The sequence below is a fragment of the Candoia aspera genome, chromosome 1 (assembly GCF_035149785.1).
Source record: "Candoia aspera isolate rCanAsp1 chromosome 1, rCanAsp1.hap2, whole genome shotgun sequence".
NCBI lineage: Eukaryota > Metazoa > Chordata > Lepidosauria > Squamata > Boidae > Candoia > Candoia aspera.
Window position 1 is genome coordinate 342,638,770 of NC_086153.1, and position 20,546 is coordinate 342,659,315.

The window sequence follows — 20,546 nt, forward strand, 5'->3', positions numbered from 1 at the left end:
TTTGTTTGTTTGTTTGTTTATTTATTTATTTATTTATTTATTTATTTATTTTCTATCCCGCCTTTATTAACATATTTCATGCATTTTATTCCATACTTTAATCATTAGTACTTTTAGCTTGCTTGCTTGCTTGCCTGCTTATTTATTTATTTATTTATTTATTGTCTATCCCGCCTTTATTATTTTATAAATAACTCAAGGCAGGGAACATACCAAATACTCCTTCCTCCTCCTCTTTTCCCCACAGCAGCAACCCTGTCAGATGAGTTGGGCTGAGAGAGAGGGACTGGCCCAAGGTCACCCAGCCGGCTTTCATGCCTAAGGCGGGACTCGAACTCACAGTCTCCTGGTTTCTAGCCTGGTGCCTTAACTACTAGACCAAACTGGGAACCTTCCTCACTAACGATCTTTGGAATGGAAAAGACAGAGACATTACCTGCCACGAGTGGACATGGGAGATCTTCTTTCCAAGCCTCATCAAGGCTGGTCGGGCTCCTGATCCATGCATTGCCTGTAGTCCGTGTGCCACAGAGTAAACGGCATTGTAGATGTTGTAACTTTCACCTGTCATGCTCTTTTCAAAAACGTAAGTTGGCAGATTCTGGACATTCTCCTTCCCTGTACATTCTACCCATCCCTCTTGAGGGATTTCACCTGATTTCAGAACCCAGCAGCCAAAGACCCTTTCCCACCATGGAGGGAGAAAGACGTCTCCTTGGGGGTTCAAGGGGTCTAAAGACAGGATGAAATGCCTGAATTCTGATCTATCACCAGAGTGGTCCCTGAAATGCAAAGCACCATGGAACGACTTCATGAATTTCAATATTTGTTGAGACATAATCATGCTAACATCCCAATGGGAAGTCAGGATCAAGATTTTCCCAAATGATGTTGTAATCATTTGTTCAAAATAAACCAGAGACATTGGTAAAATTTGCATTATACTGGAGTCTCCAAACAGAATAATCACTTCAGCTTTAAACCATGATTTGGGAATCTGAACAGGTTTCAACGGTTTATTAGCTTTTCTCAAAATGTTGTCAGGCTCCCACATTTCACTGAAGGCCAGGCAGATCTCCTTCGCCTTGAGCATTGGCACCAGGGAGGAGATGAAACCTGCTCCTCTGTCGTCTTCGGGGGCCAGGAGCCCAACCCAGTTCCACTGGAAGTGCAGGAGCAGCTGGACTAAACCCACATACTGAGGAAGTTCCTTGGGATTAATCCGGAAGAAGGAAGGATAAACAGTTCTGTCTCCCTGAGTGAACTCAAAGCCAACACCAAGCTGGAGAAAGCAAGATGCTTTTTTACAAACCATTTTTTGTAGACAAGGTCAAGTTTTATGATGGCTTTAAGTATATCCATCATATGATTTATTGCCCTACCAGGTGGGCTGAAATAGAGGTAGCTTCACTCTGAGTGACGAGGTTAATCCTCCCACCCAAAGAAGACCCCCCAGTGGCATTTTATACCTGGCTGTCACCGGTGAAAAGCAAGGGAGCAAAACTGTACCCCGAAACCAAGTATAAACTGGATTAAAAGGGGATTACAAAGAATCAGTTAAGAAGGAATTTCTCTGGGAGTATTTCTGAAATATCTCGTTATCTGTCCTTTGGGGTTATAATATTCTGACACACGAAATACGAATATGAATTCAATTGTAGAATGGGGTCTCCAAGTCACGTACTCCTGATGTTGGAGTTGGACTCCGACTGGGCAAGTCCTCATGAGGAAACAGCCTTCTGACCTTATCTGGGCTGAGTTTGACTCTGTTACCCCTGAGAAAGTGGGCAAGATCCTTATGTCTCTTAGTCTAGCCACCTGTTTTTTAGACCCTGCCCCCTCCTGCATTATTAAAGCAGCCTGGAAGGTGACCACAGGGCGGGTTCATGTGGTGGTTTCAGCCTCTTTGAGAGAGGGGGTGATCCCATCAGACTTGGAGGAAGTGGTGGTCTGCCCCCTCCTCAAGAGGTCATTGATGGACCCTTCCCAGTTGTAGAATTATCAGCCACTTTCCAATCTCCCCTTTCTGGGATGGTTGTGGAAAAGGTGGTTGGATGATAGCGACAGAAGACCTTGGAGGACACAAATTATTTGGACCCATTTCAGTCTGGCTTCAGACCAGGGTACAGTAGAGAGAGAGCTTTGGTCCTGCTTACTGATAACCTCTGGCAGAGACAGGATGAGGGTGGTGCCTCCACTCTAGTGCTCCTTGATCTCTCAGTGACTTTTGATACTGTCAACCACAGGACCCTTCTGGACCTCTTTCAGGGGTTAAGAGTGAGAGGGACTGTCCTCCCGTGGTTCACCTCCTTCCTCAGTGGTCGGTTCCAGTCTGGGTTAATGGTGGGGAGGGATCATATCTGAGGCCCCTCATGTGTGGGGTTCCTCAGGGCTCGACGCTCTCCCCTCTCCTGTTCAACATCTACATGAAACCGCTGTGTGAGGTCCTCCACCTGTCCGGGATGCGGTATCATCAGTATGCTGATGATACCCAGCCCTACATCTCCACCCAAAGTGGCACAGGTGGAGCTGCCATGTCTTGACCGAGTGTCTGGAGCCTGTTCATGTCTGGGACCCTTTGGTCCCAGGCCTGGGGTTGTTTGTCATTGTTTAATGGCCCCTGTTTTGTTTTGTTAGCAGAGTATTTCAGCCTGTGCTGCCTTTTGATTTAATGTTTCTTGCTTTTCTTATATTTTCTCTACTTTTGGACATCACCAGAGTTCACTGGAGTTGGGCAGGCAATAACTGAATATAAATAATAATAAATAAATAATGTGCCCCCATAGAACTTGGACTTTGATTGGTCTTTGGTTTCTATGTTCAGTTCTGTTCTGTTTCTGCCCCACCCCAATATCCAATGGAACCCCCTTACCTGTGGGACCTTGAAGATGGTGAAGATGGGGGCCATCTGCCTTGAAGACTTGGAGTCACTGCCACCGATGACAGACAGCAGGGTGTCCTGCCTGTCACATTGATAACCTGGAACCATTTGGCCTCGTGTGGAGAGCAGAGAGATGCTGTTCAAGGAGATCCTCCTCTCAGTCTGGCTATTGTCGTAGATGCGGAAGCCGAGTGTGACATTGGGCAGGAGAACCAGGTCCTTGTTGACCTCTGCAACTGCAAATACCAAGGCCAGGAACTGCTGGTAGTTGTTGGGTGTGACTATACTATGAGAAAGACATCAGGGAACGTTACAGGAAAGGTGATGTGTGCTGATGGAGTTTGTTTTGCCTTTTTCTGATGTTCTCATGGACTTCTGATTTTGTTCTGAGGCTTTGGCCAAAAACATCTGATTAAGAATGTTATCTGGATGATACTCCTTTGAAACAATGGTAGGGACTGAAAAGTACTACGTCTGAAACTCCAAACACTCATTTTCCACCGATGTGGGTAATCTTTCGTCTAAGATATGTGTGTGTGCCTTTGAGTGGGTGCTGACTCCCAGTGACTGCCTGGAAAGCTCCTGCAGTTCTTTTGGCAAGATTTTGGAAGTGGTTTGCCATTGCCCTCTTCCTGGGGCTGAGAGAGGGTGACTGGCCCAAAGTCACCCAGCTGGTTTTGTGTCTAAGGTGGGACTAGAACTCACAGTCTCCCAGTTTCTAGCTCAATGCCTTTAACCACTACCCCACACTGGCTCTCAGGTAGCTGGCTCTAAGGTAGGCTCTTCAAGAGTCAACAAACCCCTGGTTCAGATCCATGGGAATGGGAATCCAAGGTGGTTTCTCAGAGGAGGATCACAGCTGAGCAGTGAAGGCATGTTCTTCACACACAGATGGCCAAGCTTTTGACCTCACAGCTCCTGCACTTGTCAATAGTAAAGCCTCTTTGGGAAGTTGCCTCTGCCATTCAGTGCAAGCAAACGGAGCTGGAGAACAAGCCATGATGAAGGTATGTGATATCATAAGATGGTGAGAAACCATTACAGGTGCATTGAAGCCGGTCTCTCCCCAGGAGCTGGTATTTAGAGCCTGCTGCCTGGGTGCTGCGCTTTTCACACAGTCCATGATATCCATCTCCTCCACAAATCGATCCACCCCCTTAAAAAACCATCCAAACAACACGCTGGGGCAAGTCCCACCACTTAACTGAGCCTGGTTTTTCAAGAAGGGCTTCCTTGTATTGGTTTTGAAACTTCTTGCCTTTAGCCTGGAGGAATTTTTGAGAAAGCAGAGAGACCCTCCTCTTCCTCCTCACCCCCCCCCCCTCTTTCATACCCCTGTACCATCCCCCCCTTCTTCCCTTTGCTCCGGCGGCTGCCTTCTTTCCCAGTCGCTCTGCTGGCCCCCTAATCCCTTTGCTTGTCCCCTCAAGCAGCTTCTTCAGCTCGGATAACCCTCGCTCTTCCCAATATTCCAGCAGGGGCCACAGAATCCGTTTACTGAAGGCTGTTACTAAGGAGCACTACGGATCCCCAAACTGAATTGCCTTTTCTTCCTGCACCTCCACCCTGTAAACAGATTGGCTTTTTCTTTGACTTTACCCCCCCACACACACACATCATTTTCTGTCCAAATTAATGTGAAATCAACTTCTTCACTAGGTCACCCAAGTTTAGGAGCTATTCTGCCTCCTCTCTTTTGAAGCTGTCTATCATCTTCCTGCTGAAGTCCTGAAAAGTGGAACATTCTGAACTATTTTCTGAGCTTGGCTCTTCATCGAGAAAGGCACCAAGGCTCCTGAACTGTGCTGGGACATTGCAAACATCACCAGAACAAGAAACTCTGAAAGCAGGCCCTGAATCCAAAGCAAGGCAGGCAATCCTCTGCCCCTTCCCCCTCCAGCTCAAACTTACAAATATTTGGTGTCCGACAGGAATGGGTCTTTCTGAAAGTCTAGCAACACAAAGTAAAACAAGCTTGTCAGGGGCAAATTGCCCCCGATAATGAGATCGCCAGGCCTGTAGTGGTCCTCCAGAGTCTGCAAAGGGTTCCTCAGTACACATATGGTTTGTGTCATCTTATGAGTCGTTGAGGGCAGGAGCCAGATGAGGAGCAGCAAGTGAGGCAGCCCAATCATTTTTCATTCTCCTCGCCTTCATGCCTCAGTAAAAATCAAGGCTTGTTCAGATCCTCCATAAAAAGAGGCAGGCTGTGCCTCTCACATGCGCTCAAGGCCAATTTATATCAAGCATGCTTCGACTTAGGTGTGTTTGAGCTGACAGCAAAGAGAAAATTGAGTCTGATCCCTCGAAGGAAATCACCTCCTTGCAAGACAAGCTACAGTGACCTGTCCAGCCCCCCTTGGGAGAGCTCAGAGCAGATTTATTTTAAGCAGGTTTTCACTTGGATGTCTTTTCTGGGGAAAAAACCAGAGGGGATACATGAAGAATTACTGTTCTTATGATAAATCCAGGGAGGAGCAATTTTTTACGCACTTAGCAATAGATTTTGTTCACATGCCAGTAGGTTAAAAAACATGTTTGTGTCTCTGGTTGGTGACCCAGGGGGCAGATGGACTGGAGAGCCAGGGAGCAGCCAACTGTTTCTCCGATGGGAAACTGAGCACCTGCAGCCAGGATGGCGTCCGGCCTCTGCCATAGTCTGCTGAGGTGGAGGGAGGGCGAAGGGCCACAAGGGCAGCATGGTAGACAGCTGGGCCCTTGGAAGTGGGAGCAATAATGCTGTGTTTGGATCGAACAAGTGGCTTATTTATACTCCCTTGGTAGGAGATGACCTTGGAAGCTATTTTCTCCTATAGACCAACAACAACAACAACAATAATAATTTATTAAACTTGTATGCCACCTGACTCTCAATGACTCTGGGAAGCTCACAACCATCAAACAAAGAAATTACAATAAAATCAATAAAGCATAAATATCAATGTAAAAATAGAGAGGCAAGGTGGTCACTCAGGTGCAAGGCTAATTTGAACCCTGCTGGAGGGTTCCTGTGAGCCCCATTAGGTGGGTCTGACCAGAAAATCAACTCCATGAGATGACCAGAACTACGCTTCCTTAAGAATGGCTTTAAGAACGGAATCTTTCCAATTGGATTGTGCTGGATCTCCCCTCCTTCTTATGCCCCAAGGAATCTGCCTGATCTGCTCCCGAATATTATCTTGCTTCCCACAACTTAAGGAACGTTTCAGCCCCCTTTGCCTAGCAATGGTTCTTGTGTGCTTCTGTCAAGGTCACCTCCCTTGTTGCCTTCAGGTTTCTAACAACTGTGTGGAGCCAGAGAAGTGAGCCTGCGATACATCCTCAGAACTGCCAGATGGGGAGGAAAGAAAACCGTCAACCATGATGTCCTGGACTGGCTGCAGAGAGTGAGGGTGGAGTGCATGAGGCCACATGGTTCTCCTCCTCTCTCTGAAGCTGGTTTCAGTCAGACGGGAGATGTTGGGTCAGAGCCCCATGATTTTCAGTGTGCCTCAGGCTGGGTGTTCTCTTCCCTCCTGCTTAACACCCACAGGAGGCTGCCAGGAGATCATCAGTTGCCTTGAGGTCAAGTATCATCAGTATACTGATGATGCTCAGTTGTGCATCTCAACCGCCGGCCATCCAAGCAATGCCATCAAGGACATCTTCCGGTGCCTGGGGCTGGATGGGGCAGAAGAGGCTCTAACTCAGTCCTGGACTGTGGGTCCTTCATCCTCCCTGTGCTGGACTTTCCATGGTTGCTCCCAAATGGGGTTCCACAGCCACCCTCGGGACTGGTGCAAAGTCTGAGTTGTTCTTCCTGGACTCTCAGTTGCTGCTTGAAGAGCAGATGGTGTTGCAGAATGCTGGGAAAGCCTTTAGCCCAGGAGAGGTCAAAAAAGTCACACACCAAGCATTTCTATAAAAATAATTTATTTACAGAAAACAAAAACAAAAGCAAAACATTTAAAGGACCTAGCTCCCTTTTTGGAGCAAGCCTTGCTGAGCTACATTTCCAGCAGAGAGAAAAAGAAGAAGTGAAGAACAAGTCCGGGCAGGTCCTCCCCCCAGGCTATTTTGCATGAAGCACGTGAGAGGAGACAATCACTTGCAACCTTTCACCCGGCCAAATGATTAGGTATAATAGTAGCTTAATCTATTAGTAGGAAAACCTCAACACTCCCCTTTTTACACTATAGATTAAGTTGCAAACCAATCTTCTCTGACTTTATATGTCTTTCCATTCACATTACCATTATCTCCCCTTTGGTTTAACAGAAAGTTACCATTTTTCTTCCTGTGTTTTTTTTTTCAAACCTAGGTACTTGGTCACAACTCCAAGGCTTTTTAATATGAAATGGCTTTTCATGCAGGCTTCAAAATCAAGCCTTTGTTTTTCTGTTGATGTGAATAGCAGCAAATCATCAACATAAATGCACAGATACATACAGCCTTGTTTGTCCTTCTTCATATATACACAGGGATCTGCTTTTCCTTTTTCAAAACCAAAACTCTGCAGTTTTTCATCTACTTTTTGGTTCCAGGATCTAGCAGCTTGTTTTAACCCATAGATTGACTTCTGCAGTTCACAGACTAGATTCTCCCCTTTTTCATAGCCAGGGGGTTGCTGCATGTATAATCTGTGGTCTATATCACCATAGAGAAATGCAGTTTGAATGTCATAGTGGTTAACTGACATTCCCTTGAGTGCAGCAACTTTTAACAGTAATCTAATTGATTCACCTTTAGTAACTGGTGCAAAAGTCTTGTCAAAGTCTAAATCTTTCCTTTGAGTGAACCCTTTTGCAACCAACCTTGCTTTATATTTTTGGATTTTGCCATCAGCATCCCTTTTCAGTTTGAAAACCCACCTACAACCCAGACAGCGTTCATTGGGAGGTAGATTTACCAGTTTCCATGTTTTATTTTCTTTCAAGGATGCTAATTCCTGTTGCATGGCAGAATGCCAATTTTGTGCAATCTCAGGTGGTAAAGCATTCACTTGTTCTAAAGACTCAGGTTCTGTAAATATGTGAAAAGCCTTTACTGTTTCAGCCTGAAAACGTGATGGAGGAACGCCTTTATTACTCCTCTGAGATCTGCGAGGTAATACAGGGCTTAAATTTTGACTCCTATCACTTTCCTGAGAAGCATCTATCTCATCAGACAGATCAATTTGCTTTTCTGGTTTAATGTCCTCATCAGGCAAAAGATCACCATCAGCAAGTCCTTGCTGTTCTCTTGTGGTGGTCAGTTCAACTGGAGAGCTAGAATTTAATCTCCCCCAGTTTTGTTCAGCAAAAGAAGCGCTTTTGCTAATTATTAATTTCTCTCCCATTATGAACCTGTAGCTCCTCTGGCTTTGTTCATAGCCAACAAAGATGGCTTTCTTTGTTGTGGGGCCTCCTTTCCTTCTCTGCTGTTTTGGAATGTGAACCCATGCAGTGCTACCAAACACTCTAAGATGGCTTACCTTTGGTTTCACACCATAAAACAAATGGAATGGAGTGTCCTGAATCACAGAGTTATACAACCTGTTCTGTACATAACAAGCAGTCGATAAAGCTTCTCCCCAGAACCTAAAACATAATCGTGAATCTTTTAACATGCATTCCATCGCATTTTGCAAGGTTCTGCCCTTTCTTTCAGCAACACCATTTTGCTGAGGGGTGTACGGGTTAGAAAGAATTTGTTCTATCCCCTTTTCCACTAGGAACCTTCTGAATTTGTGAGAAAGGTATTCTCCTCCTCTATCACATTGGAGTGCAGATACAGGCCTAGGGAATTTTCCATTTGCCCATGTCACAAAACTTTTAAATTTCTCAAATGCCTCATCTTTATGTTTTAAGATGTAGATAAATGTGTATCTTGAGAAATCATCAATGATGGTCATTGCATACCTTGCTTGTCCAAGACTTGGAGCAAAAGGACCAATAATATCAGAGTGTACAATTTCCAAAGGTCTAGTTGTAACTCTGTCACTGTGCTTACTCACAGGAGCTTTTAGTGTTTTGCATTCTTTGCAAACTACACAATCTAAGTATTTATCACAGGGTTTTATCTTTAGGTCAGCACACAGCTGTGGCATTTGTGCTATATACTTGATATTAGCATGACCAAATCTCCTGTGCATCAGGTGTACACATTGGTCATGATATGGTGTGTTGCCAACTGCAGCCTTGCAGCTTGGCTTCCTTGCATTTTGCACAATATACAAGGAGTCTTTTAACATACCAGTAGCACACAATTTCCCATTTTTTCGTATCTCACAACCATTTTTCTTAAATGTTATGATATACCCTGTTGCAGCCAATTGTGCCACAGATAAAAGGTTTGATTGTAAATTTGGCACATACAACACACCTTTTACAGTTTCTCCTAAGCAGGATAAATACAAGTCACCTTGTCCCATAATTTTGGTGACAGACCCATCAGCCAAAGATACACTTTGTCTTTCAGTTTTAGACAGTGACACAAAAGAGCTTTTACAATTACATAAATGACAACTGGCCCCAGAATCTAACACCCATACATCAGAATTACCCTTCTCAGCAACCTGTGCAATTTGGGTTGTCTGAAGAGCCTTCTTCTGTGTTGCCCTTGTGTTCTTCTGCTCTGTCTTTCTACTCTTGGGTCTCATGGCACAGTCTCTTTGCAAATGTCCAGCTGAACCACAAGTGAAGCATCGCTGGCTTGCTAGCGCTGTGGCCTCAGGTTCCTTTCCCTTCTTTTCCCTCATTTTCTGGTCTTGCAGCTTTCCAGAAGAGATGGGGGGGGATCTTTCCTCTCTCTTCTCCCATTCAGCGAGTAAGCGCTGTGTAACATACGATGGGGTGAGGTCTGCTTCAGGCATAGCCTCCAGGGTACAAATCAGCGTGTCCCACGTTTCATTTAGTGAGGACAGGAGGATATAGGATTTTGTGAGAGGTGTAAATTCCATTCCTCTCTCCTGCAACTCAACATACAGCTGCTGAATAAAATGCAGGTGCTCAGGAAGGCTATCTCCTTCTGCAAGGTAGGCTCTGTACAGCTTTTTCGTCAGAGTAACTTTACTCCCTGCTGTTGCCTTTACATATAAGTCTCTCAAAGCGTCCCAAAGTTGCTTTGCAGACTGCATGCCTCGCACGTGGACTAGCTGATTGTCCTCAACTCCCAAGATAATGGTGGCTCTAGCCCGCTCATCCTGTCTCAGCCATTCAGCACTGGGATTTTGGGGGGTTTGCTCACCAATTTGCAGCCAAAGATTCTCTCTGCGAAGATACATCTCCATCTTCAGGGCCCAATTCAAATAGTTGGTCTCTGATAGGCGCTCCAGAGACATCGCTGAGGGCTGGGAGGCAGCCATGGCTTCTTCCTTCTTTTGCAAGTCACCTCAGCTAGCTTCTAAGTCCTGCAGACCGGCAGTTGCTGGAAAATCTCCAGGTGGCTCCAAAGAAAATCTTCACAGGTCTTTGCTACCTGCCTTTAAATTGTGCATGAGGTGTGGAGTTGATCTCTCTTTTCTCTCTGGGTTTTACTGCGTTGTTTACTGGGCACATAACCTGTTGCAGAATGCTGGGAAAGCCTTTAGCCCAGGAGAGGTCAAAAAAGTCACACACCAAGCATTTCTATAAAAATAATTTATTTACAGAAAACAAAAACAAAAGCAAAACATTTAAAGGACCTAGCTCCCTTTTTGGAGCAAGCCTTGCTGAGCTACATTTCCAGCAGAGAGAAAAAGAAGAAGTGAAGAACAAGTCCGGGCAGGTCCTCCCCCCAGGCTATTTTGCATGAAGCACGTGAGAGGAGACAATCACTTGCAACCTTTCACCCGGCCAAATGATTAGGTATAATAGTAGCTTAATCTATTAGTAGGAAAACCTCAACAGATGGCAGCTGTGACCAGAAAGGCCTTTGCACAGGTTCAGCTTGTGAAACAGGTGTGCCTGCCCTGGATCAAGAGGCTCTCCTCACGGTGCCTCCTGCCTTGATCATCTCCCGCTGGATTCTTGCGACGGGCTCTCCGTGGGACTGCCTTTGAAGGGCAGTGCTGTAAGATGGGCAGCCATACAAATCTTGTAATGGAGCCCCAGTGTCAAAGCAATATGATTTGTCCTGCACAACCTGTTTTAACAAACCTGGACAGGTTTCTGGTAATCACCTTCTTCCTTTCTAGGTGCTTGCAAACCCAGCATTTGCTTATATTTTGTAGGATTGCTCCAGGTATTATTTATTTATTGCTCACATTTATATCGCCCCCCGCATCTCACACAAGACACCTCTATAGATAGACCACGTTTATTTTGGCTTTCAAGCAGCCTTACAATTTGAAAACATTTTCAACCAGTGATAAAATGAGAGAAGGCTTGTCCATGTAATAATCGTTTTTCAAGAGTGCCTTTGACCTGCTCTTTTTACTCCGCAGTGAGCCCTTGCACTGTGTGGTGGCAGCAGCTTTGACCTATCATCTTCAGAGACCGATGGCAGTGGAGGTCTTGGCCGCTGCCTGGAATAGGAAAGCGGCCGGGGCCTTGGACAAGGTTGCATCTGTGCGGCCTCTCTTTTCTTATCGAACCCGACATTCCCAGTGGTTCACGGAGGTGCTCAGGGTTCTGAAGAGGGTTAAGAGATGCCTAGAATGCTGCTGGAGGAAGACAAAGACCGAACCTGACTGAACACAAGCTAGAGCAACCTTTAAGTCCTGTGGTGGTAAGAGGGGCAAAAAGCCAGTATTTCTCCACTCCTATTGCATCCGCAGAATGCCACCTGGTGGCCCCGTTTAAGATTACCCGATCCCTTCTAGGGAAAGGGGATCCAGAGATCCACCTACAGGGCCAAGCTGAAGAGTTTTCTGGGCATCTGCAGGAGAAAATCACTCAGATCCGTTGCAAGTTGGACTCTGAGCGTGAGGCAGTGTCTGTGGAGATTACCAGCGAACGCTCTTCCTCCGAGGAGATGACCCTCCTGCTCATCTATGTGGAGTTCCTGCCATCAAGCAGGGTATCCTACGGGACCACCTAGAAGGGTTGGGATTGGAGACCCTTCTGGGCACTGGCTGCATTGGGGATGTTTTCAGTCCATGGTAGGGGAGATGAGAGGTCGGCCAGTGGGCTCTGATATGTGGGGTGCTGCCGGGTCGGCCCTCTGCCCCTCTCAACGTATCTGTAAGCATTCTTGTAAGGACCTGAAACATCCAAGAGACTATCACACAACGTTGTCTTCCTTTCTCTCCGCCCGATACCGAACGGTTTGCTAACAATGCCATTGATTCACACCCATCCATCCATCCATCCATCCAGAATGGATGGGAAGCAGGCAATGGCAAACCGCCTCTGAAGTCTTGCCAAGAAAACTCCAGGCACCTGTCCAGGCACTTGCCAGGAGTCAACGCTGACTGGAAGGCACAAAAAACAAAAGAAAACAAAACAAAACAAAACAAAACAGGGGAATAGCTCCATAGGGAGTCACAATTGTGATAAACAGCGATTAAGACTCTTTATGGGGCACAAACAGGCATGTATCTGAAGAAGCAGCTGCAGGATTCTGTGGAAACAAACCTTTTGCGATCAAGTTTAGCCTCTCCCAATGGAACTCCAAATGCCCAGTCAAGACTCGAGACAAGAATGCCATCAATTCAGGTCAGGGCATGGAAGATGATAGCAATATACCGGCTTAAAATACAATTCTTCCCAGTCACACTGACTCCCTTAGTTTTAAAAGATAATTTTGTTTCTCCCTGGAAACAGGCAATGGAACATAGGTTGGTTTCATATGGGCTCTCTCTGTAGGTAGTCTTCACTTAACAACCATTCATTCAGCGACCATTTGAAATTAGGACAGCACTGAAAAACGGCCTTATGACCTATGCCTGAAATTTTGACTGCTGCAGCACCCCCTGTTCCCTGGCTTGGTGATCATGAAGGCCAGAACCACCATGACAGTTTTTGCCAACACAGAAGAAACAGCAATGGAAAAGAGAATGGCAAAGGCAGTTTTTGGAAGAGACAGGTGAGCTTCCCAGGTTGACCAATGAAGAGGAAAGAGCAGAGGAAGGAGAGGAGGAGGGAGACCAGGAGGATGTAGGTGAGATCTCGGTTGTTGGCCTTGACGATTGGTGTGTCTCGATGCTTAAGGAAAATCGCCAGGACTGCAGAGGTGATCACAGAGAGAGAAAGAGCGAGAGAAGCTAAAGCGTATTCCAGGGTCTCTTGATAGGAAAGGAAGTGGATCTTCTTGGCAATGCAGTGGTCATTGTCCTTGTTGGGGTACTGATCCTCTTGGCAAGCATCACAGTGAGCTGCATCTGAAATCAAGAATCTTTGTCTTAGTTTTCCAGGTGCATCTGCAGTGCACAAGGTCTCTCCCCCTCCCAGTGTCTCAGGAATTACATGGAAGTTCCCCTTCTTCAATGGCCAACTCAAAAAGAAAGTGATGGAAGGAAGGGGGCCCTTCCCCTTCCCAGGGAAGAAGATTCTGCAGCCCAGAAAAAGGCAATTCATCATTAGTTCAGGACGACCCTGAGGATGAGTTGGTCAGAGACAGGGATATTTGAGCTCCAACTGGCTTGACAACTCTGATGTTTTGCCTTTGCTGTGAGACATGTTGTCACTTGGGTATTTCACTTTATTCAGGAACCCCAAGAATATATAAAGATGTGTCAGCCAGGAATCCTGCTATTTGCTGGTTGGGTAAGTAATCTGTTGGTGTCTCCTGAGAAGGTCATAACGTGAAAGAGATACATATACAGATGAGGAATGGGAAGAAGGAGAAAGAAGGGAGTCTTAGCCTAAACAAAAGTGATTCATGGGGTAATTGGCTTCAGGAGGGAGAAAGGTAAGATAGATTTGGAGCTACAAAGGACTTAAGGCCCTTAGGTTCTCTGCTTTGGGAGTTAGACTGTGGGAATGGGGCAGTTTAGGTCCATGCATGGAAGCTTCTCTCTGAAAACAAAGAATACTTTGATGCACCTCAAATCTATCAGAAATGTAAGACAAAACTTCATATTATCAACTGAATGGCTTCCTTGATCCTGGAAGCTCTGCTATGGAAGGGGTTCCCCAGGTTTGCCCTACCTGTCTGATTAGAAATGGTCCCTCCTGGACAAGGGTCACATTGGTAGCAGCAGACCTGCTGGCCCTTTGGAACCCTTCTCCTCTCCCCTGCATGGCACCTCTTCATGCCACACCTGGCAAAGGGCACCTTCTAAATTCGAAAAGAAAAAAGAGGATGTTTGAGATGACCTATACAATGAACACGAGACCATGAGTTCTAGTGCTGCCTTAGGAACAAAGCCAGCGATGTTGGTGATTTGGGGCCAGTCATTCTCTCATCACGAAGAATGCAATGGGAAGCCCCTTCCAAAAATCTTGCCGAGAGAACTATGGGAACTTGTCGCCAGGAATCAAGACTATCTTGAAGGCACAGAACCACCCACCCACCCCAGTAAAATACATTATGTCTTTCCATATTCCAATTTCCATTTCCTGAACTTCTTCAGAAGCACTGGTTCACCAAGAGGAACCAGGAACAGCTCCCAGGGATTCAAACCAGTAGCATTCCTGACCCACCAATGGATGCTGGAAGTTGGAACTGTGGAAGACTTGACTCTGAATCTGAGTCCGAAATTAAAACTTATCCTGAGTCTGAAGGGGAAAAGCAAACTTATTGGGGAATTGAAACCAGGAGTGACTTAGCAGAGGGGGAGAATTCGGAAGCGCTGATTGGGCAGTATCCTGAACGTGGTTTGAATCCTCTAATCAGTGCTCGAGAGAGGATAACAGAGAAATGCACCAAGCAAAAAGCAACCTGATTGGCTACAGAGGAGAAATGGCGCAAAAAGGATCATATTAAAAGGCAGCAGTGCAACGAGCAATCTGCCAGAGACAACTGATCCTTCAAGTTCACAGCTTCTGCGGAAAAGTCCTTGCCAGAAACCGGAGCCTTGCCTGTAGCCAACACAAAATCAGAGCCAGCAACTGCTGTCAATCTTGGTCTACCTTCCCTGCACTCCGCTCCAGCTGAATCCAGCCTTGCATCCAGTTCCAAGCTCCGTCTGGCCATTCCAGCCGAGTCCTGCCTTACTTCCTGTTCCGAGTCCTTTCTTACCTCTCCAGTCAAGTCCAGCCCTGCCTCCAGCTCCAAGCCTCGTAAAGTCATCCCAGCCACATTCAGCCTTGCCTCAAGTTCCAAGCCTCGTCAAGCCGTTCCAGTCATGCTCAGCCTTGTCTCTAGTTCCAAGCCTCACCTTCTCAGTTCAACAGAGTCCAGCCTTGTCTCCAATCCTAAGCCAAGTATCGCAGTTCCAGTTGAGACCTGCCTCATATCCAGAACCTCATCTTGTCTGGTCATGCCAGCCGAGTGTTGCCTAGCCTCCATCTCCAAGCCTAGCCTCACCTCCGTGCCGCACCCTGCAGCCGAGCCTCAAGCTTCATTCATTGGTCTTGCTTCTTCATTGAGAGGGTTAGCTGAAGTCTGTCTTGCTGTGCTGCCATGAGCTCCTTCTGCTCCTGATCTTGCATCCTTTCCTGGCCTTCCTTCACTGCCTGGGTGGAATTGACTCATCTATAATGTCTAATCCATTCTAAGGACTCTCAATGGTTGTAAATATTTTATTGTAAATAAAGGACTTAATTGTAATTCTGCCTGGCCATCTCTTAGTCAGAATAGGACAAACTGGGACCTCTTCATACAAAGCAAGGCCTGCTCAACTGAGCCTTTCTAAAATGAAGAGTCATAAAGATCCAACTGAATAGGAATGGTGCCTACTCTTCATTGTACCTTGGGTTTCCAGCAGGAATCTTTTCAATCCCAACCATTCTGGGACATGCCATAGATCAGACCTCTAATGTGTAACATTCACACTATATTTTTCCCCACAGGGCTACCATCTTTTCTGATTCAACAACCCTTTTTCTCACTGAGAAGGACATTCTGCATCCCCAGGAAAGGATGCATCTTTCCCTGAATTCAGAACATTTCCTTCTACCTTACCTTTGTGGCCCAGATGATTGCATCTGACTTAATGGTGAAATCCTGGCCTGGGGGAGCCCCAGGATCTATTCGGCTGACTTTCTTGGGGACAAAAGATTGGTTGTGGAGTAAAACCCAGTTCAGAAGATCATAACGAGCAGATCCGAGTCCATTTTCTGAGAAGGAGACTTGGGTTCCAGCACTGTTATTGAACTGGACATTCCTCAAATAGGCAAGAATCTGAAGGAGGAATTGGGGTTATTAGCTTAAAACTACAATGTGAAATCATAGTTCTATTATTCTGCGATGGCCATCAATGTAAGAAAGAGTTGCATGTCTGTGAAGCAAGAGAAGTTAGATTTGTAGGTATCTTAGGGATCAGGGGCAGCACCACATCAGAGCAATCCATCCCACAGCATGTGAAATTGATCCCAATTCTGCAATTCTGTATCATGGCTTCTTCTCCTCCAGTTTTAGAAATGTCACTCCAGATGTCATTGTTTGTTTTTGCTTCTACAATTTTTTAAATTGTTTACCTTGGCCCAAGATCTTGTAAGTGACACATGCAATTTTAGGAATTAGTAAATAATTTCTACAGGGACACTATACGACTTCACACATCTTTCCCAATTCTCTAGCAGATGGTCCAAGAGTGCTGAATGTGGCAGCCATGTCTGGCCAGCTGTTGGGTGGGTTCCTGGCTTGCATATGATGGTCTCTGTTGAAAGCAACTGCCTGCCCTGGTATGCCACATCACTGTCAAGAGCGGTCCAAAGTTTAGCCTTCCATGTAGAAGGCCCTGAGGAATTGTGGAGCAGGAGGCCAGTAGGAGCATCTCTGCACTGGAGCCCTGTTGTCTGTGTTGAGGCTGCTTTCACACAACAAGCTGAACAGTAAACAAATAGGCTGGGTTCACACAGTATGCTGAGCCTTAGAAACATAACCCAAGATGGAAGTGAACCAAGCTTTGTATCTTCTTTAAAGGTTGGATTCAGGTCACAAGCTAAGGGAAACTTAACTTGTGCAAATGTGTTCACTAGGATTTGCACTGATCTTGCTCTGGGCTGACATCCCTTCCCTGAAACTCAGGGACCTGATAAACACCCTCCAGGAACTTAGAGGAGATCAAATGATGGAGAACTGGTTTGGTCTCCCCTCATTACCTCCCCCACCGTTTTTTAGTGAAAATGTTACATTTAATTCATCTTATTGTATTTTAGAAGTTGCTGTTTTTAATCTGTTTTGAGATGCTGTTATATGGGTAGCATGCAGATATTTAATAAGTAATTCAAGAAATGTTCATGGGACGCTTACTCTAAAAGGATCTGATTTGTGCAATCAGAGAAAAGCCGCAAAGATTACCTGCCATGACTGGACATTGGAGATCCTCTTTCCAAGCCTCATCATGGTTGGTTGTGCTCCTGATCCATACATTGCTTGTAATGCATGTGCCACAGAATAAACAGCATTGTAGATGTTGTAACTTTCACCCGTCATGCTCATTTCAAAGACATAAGCAGGCAGATTCTGTAAATTCTCCTTTCCTGTACATGTTTTTTTCCTCTCTGGAGGGATTTCACCTGATTTTGGGAATCTGCAGCTAAAGACCCTTTCCCACCAAGGAGGGAGGAAGACATCTCCTTGGGGGTTCAAGGGGTCTAAAGACAGGAGGAAATGGCTGAATTCTGAGACATCACCGGTGTGGTCCCTAAAATGCAAAGAACCATGGAAGGGCCTTAGTAGTGGCGAACTGTGTTCAACACCAAACAACCCAGGTTCCCACTGGGAAGTCAGGATCCAAAGTTTCCCAAATGAAGTCTTACTGTGTCGTTCATGAAAATTCACACTCATGTCTAAAGTTTTAATAATACTTGAATCCCCCAATAGAATAATCACTTCAGCTTTAAACCACGTTTTCGGCACAATAAGAAACTGAAACTTGCCATTGAGCTGTTTATCAGAATCCAACATTTCAGTGAAGGCCAGGCAGAGCTCCTTCTCCTTGAGCATTGGCATCAGGGATGAGATGAAATCTGCTCCTCTGTCATCTTCAGGGGCCATGAGCCCAACCCAGTTCCACTGGAAATGCAGGAGCAGCCGGACTAAACCGGCATACTGAGGATATTCACTGGGATTAATCCAGAAGAAGGGAGGATAAACAGTTCTGTTTTCCCTAGTAAACTTGAAGCCGAAACCCAGCTATAGAAAGTGAAATTCTTCTGTTACAAAGACATTTCTGGAGACAAATTGTAATGGTTGCCTATCCCAAACACTCAGACTCACAAGAGGTTACTTAAATGAAATCTGATTTATTAGGGAAATTATGACAGGTACAAAGAAAGCTGAGAATGACTAAAAGCGCGCCAAATACAAACTAAAAACCCTCAGCTCCAAACATAATCCCTCCCCTCGCCCGGCCATAGCAACCACCCCCCTCCCAGGTGCTGGTAACCGTTTTCCACACATCCTGGGAAAGCAACCTTGAAGACATGAGATAACCCAAACACATTCCAACCCAGCAGCCAACAGATAAGAAGTCTCTGAAGAGGAATCTTCCTCCCTTCTGAGATCCAACACGTATCAGGCAAATGACATGCGAACCGTTACGATGTACCAAGCACATTGAAACGGTGAACATGACACAAATGAAGTTTTATGGTGACTTTACGGGTGAATTATTACCTTGAGGATTAGGTACCACACAGCCACCAATGATGGACAGCAGGGTGTCCTGCCTGTCACTTTTATAACCTGGAACCATTCGGCCTCATTGGAGAGCAGAGAGAGGCTGTTCAAGGAGATCCTCCTGTCAATCTGGCTATTGTCATAGATGCGGAAGCCAAGCGTGATGTTGGGGAGGAGAACCAGGTCCTTGTTGACCTCTGTGACTGCAAATACCAAGGCCAGGAACTGCTGGTAGTTCTTGGGTATCATTCTATAACGAGAAAACATTGGGAAACATTACAGGGAAGTCTGTGTGTGCTGGACTTTGCCTTGCCTTTTTTTGGTGAATCCATTTTGTTCTGAGCCTTTGGATTGATTAACCTTGATTAAGAGTGTTATGTGAAGCCAGTCTGGTCTAGTGGTTAAGGCACCAGGCTAGAAACCTGGGCTCTGTGAGTTCTAGTCCCACCTTAGGCATGAACGCCGGCTGGGTATAATGATTGCCTACTCCAAAATACTCAGTCTCACAAGCCAGAGCTTAAAGATAACTGATTTATTATAAGAATAGTGTGCAAATACAGAGAAAGCTGAGAATGAGCAAAAGCACGCCAAATACAAACTAAAAACCCTTGCTTCCAAACCAATCCTGCCCCTATCCCCTCTTAGCAACCACCCCCTCCCAGGTGCTAGCAACCGTTACCCACATCGGCCTGAGAAAGTAACCTTGAACAGAGTTACAAACCCAAACATACATTCCTAAGCAGCAAGATAAGAAACAAAGAGAAACAGAAAAATACCAGCAAGCCTGCAAGCCTGCAATACACGGCTCAGAGCTGTGACATGTGAAATGTTACGATGTTAACAGAACGTTGAAATGGTGAACATGACATATCGCCCCCCTGAAAAAGAAAAAAAAAATGCTAAGGGGCCGGCTTGGCCAGATAGGCAGCATGAAATCTAGCAACTAGGTCAGGAGATCGGACATCGTGAGCGGCGACCCATTCAGGATGGGAGAAATGCTTCCAACGAATGAGATATTGCAAGGTAGAGTGCCGGCGGCGGGAATCAAGCACCTCTTTGACTTCAAAGTGTTGTTAGCTATCAATCATAATGGGCGGGGGTGGTGATGGTTGGGGATGCCATAGGTCGGATCGGAGAAACGGCTTGAGTAAGTTGCAATGAAAAACAGGATGCAAACGTTTAAGATAATGTGGCAGATCCAATTTGAAAGTCACAGGATTTATTTGTGCAACAATGGGAAAAGGACTGACAAATTTGGGACCAAGCTTCTTGGACAGTTGTGGTGATTTGATGAACTTCGTGGAGAGATAGACTCTATCCCCCACCGTAAATGTAGGCTGCGGGGAGCGCTTTGCATCCGCATGTTTTTTATAAGAGGCTTGGGCATGGTGCAGGGCTTGTTGAATTTTCTGCCAAGAGTCCGTTAGATTTTGGGCCCAATCAGTGAGAGAGGAAGGCAGAGATTGTGGGTGCGGGAGTTCCGGTATCGGGATGAAATCACGGCCAAAAACAGTCTTAAAAGGAACTTGGCCAGTGCTTTGATGTACCGCGTTGTTATAAGCAACCTCAGCAAAGGGAAGAAGATCCACCCAGTTGTCTTGTTGATAATTAACAAAAGCACGTAAATATTGTTCCAATGTGGAATTAACAGCCTCAGTAGATCCATCCGTCTCAGGATGCCACGCCGTAGAGAGGGCTTGTTTGGTACCAACCAATTTCATAAATGCCCGCCAAAATTGTGATGTAAATTGTGAGCCCCTGTCACTCACCAAGCGGGAGGGGCTCCCGTGGAGACGGTACACGTGTACTAGAAATAGGCGAGCTAACTGTTGTGCGGTGGGAATGGAAGCGCAGGGGATGAAATGCGCTTGTTTAGAGAAAAAGTCTTTCACCACCCAAATCACCGTTTTACGTTGACTGGGTGGTAGGTCAACTATAAAGTCCATGGAGATTTCTTGCCAAGGATAGGAAGGGTTAGCCACAGGTTGCAGAAAGCCTTGGGGTTTTCCTGCCTTGCGCTTGGTCGCCGCACAAACAGGACAAGCAGCCACAT

At 45.9% G+C, this 20,546-nt stretch overlaps 1 protein-coding gene across 1 annotated transcript in view; it reads right to left on the reverse strand.

Moving 5' to 3' along the window:
• LOC134487652 (vomeronasal type-2 receptor 26-like) overlaps positions 1–19,880 on the reverse strand; it is a 31,384-nt gene extending 11,504 nt beyond the window's left edge. Inside the window, exons 1-5 of the mRNA XM_063289581.1 lie at positions 19,819–19,880; positions 18,560–18,743; positions 17,778–17,887; positions 2,873–3,167; positions 1,053–1,282 (exon numbers count right to left, since the gene is read on the reverse strand). Coding sequence (XP_063145651.1) covers positions 1,053–1,282; positions 2,873–3,167; positions 17,778–17,887; positions 18,560–18,743; positions 19,819–19,880 — 881 coding nt within the window. The remainder of the gene's footprint in view (positions 1–1,052; positions 1,283–2,872; positions 3,168–17,777; positions 17,888–18,559; positions 18,744–19,818) is intronic.
• Between the last annotated feature and the right edge of the window lie 666 nt (positions 19,881–20,546).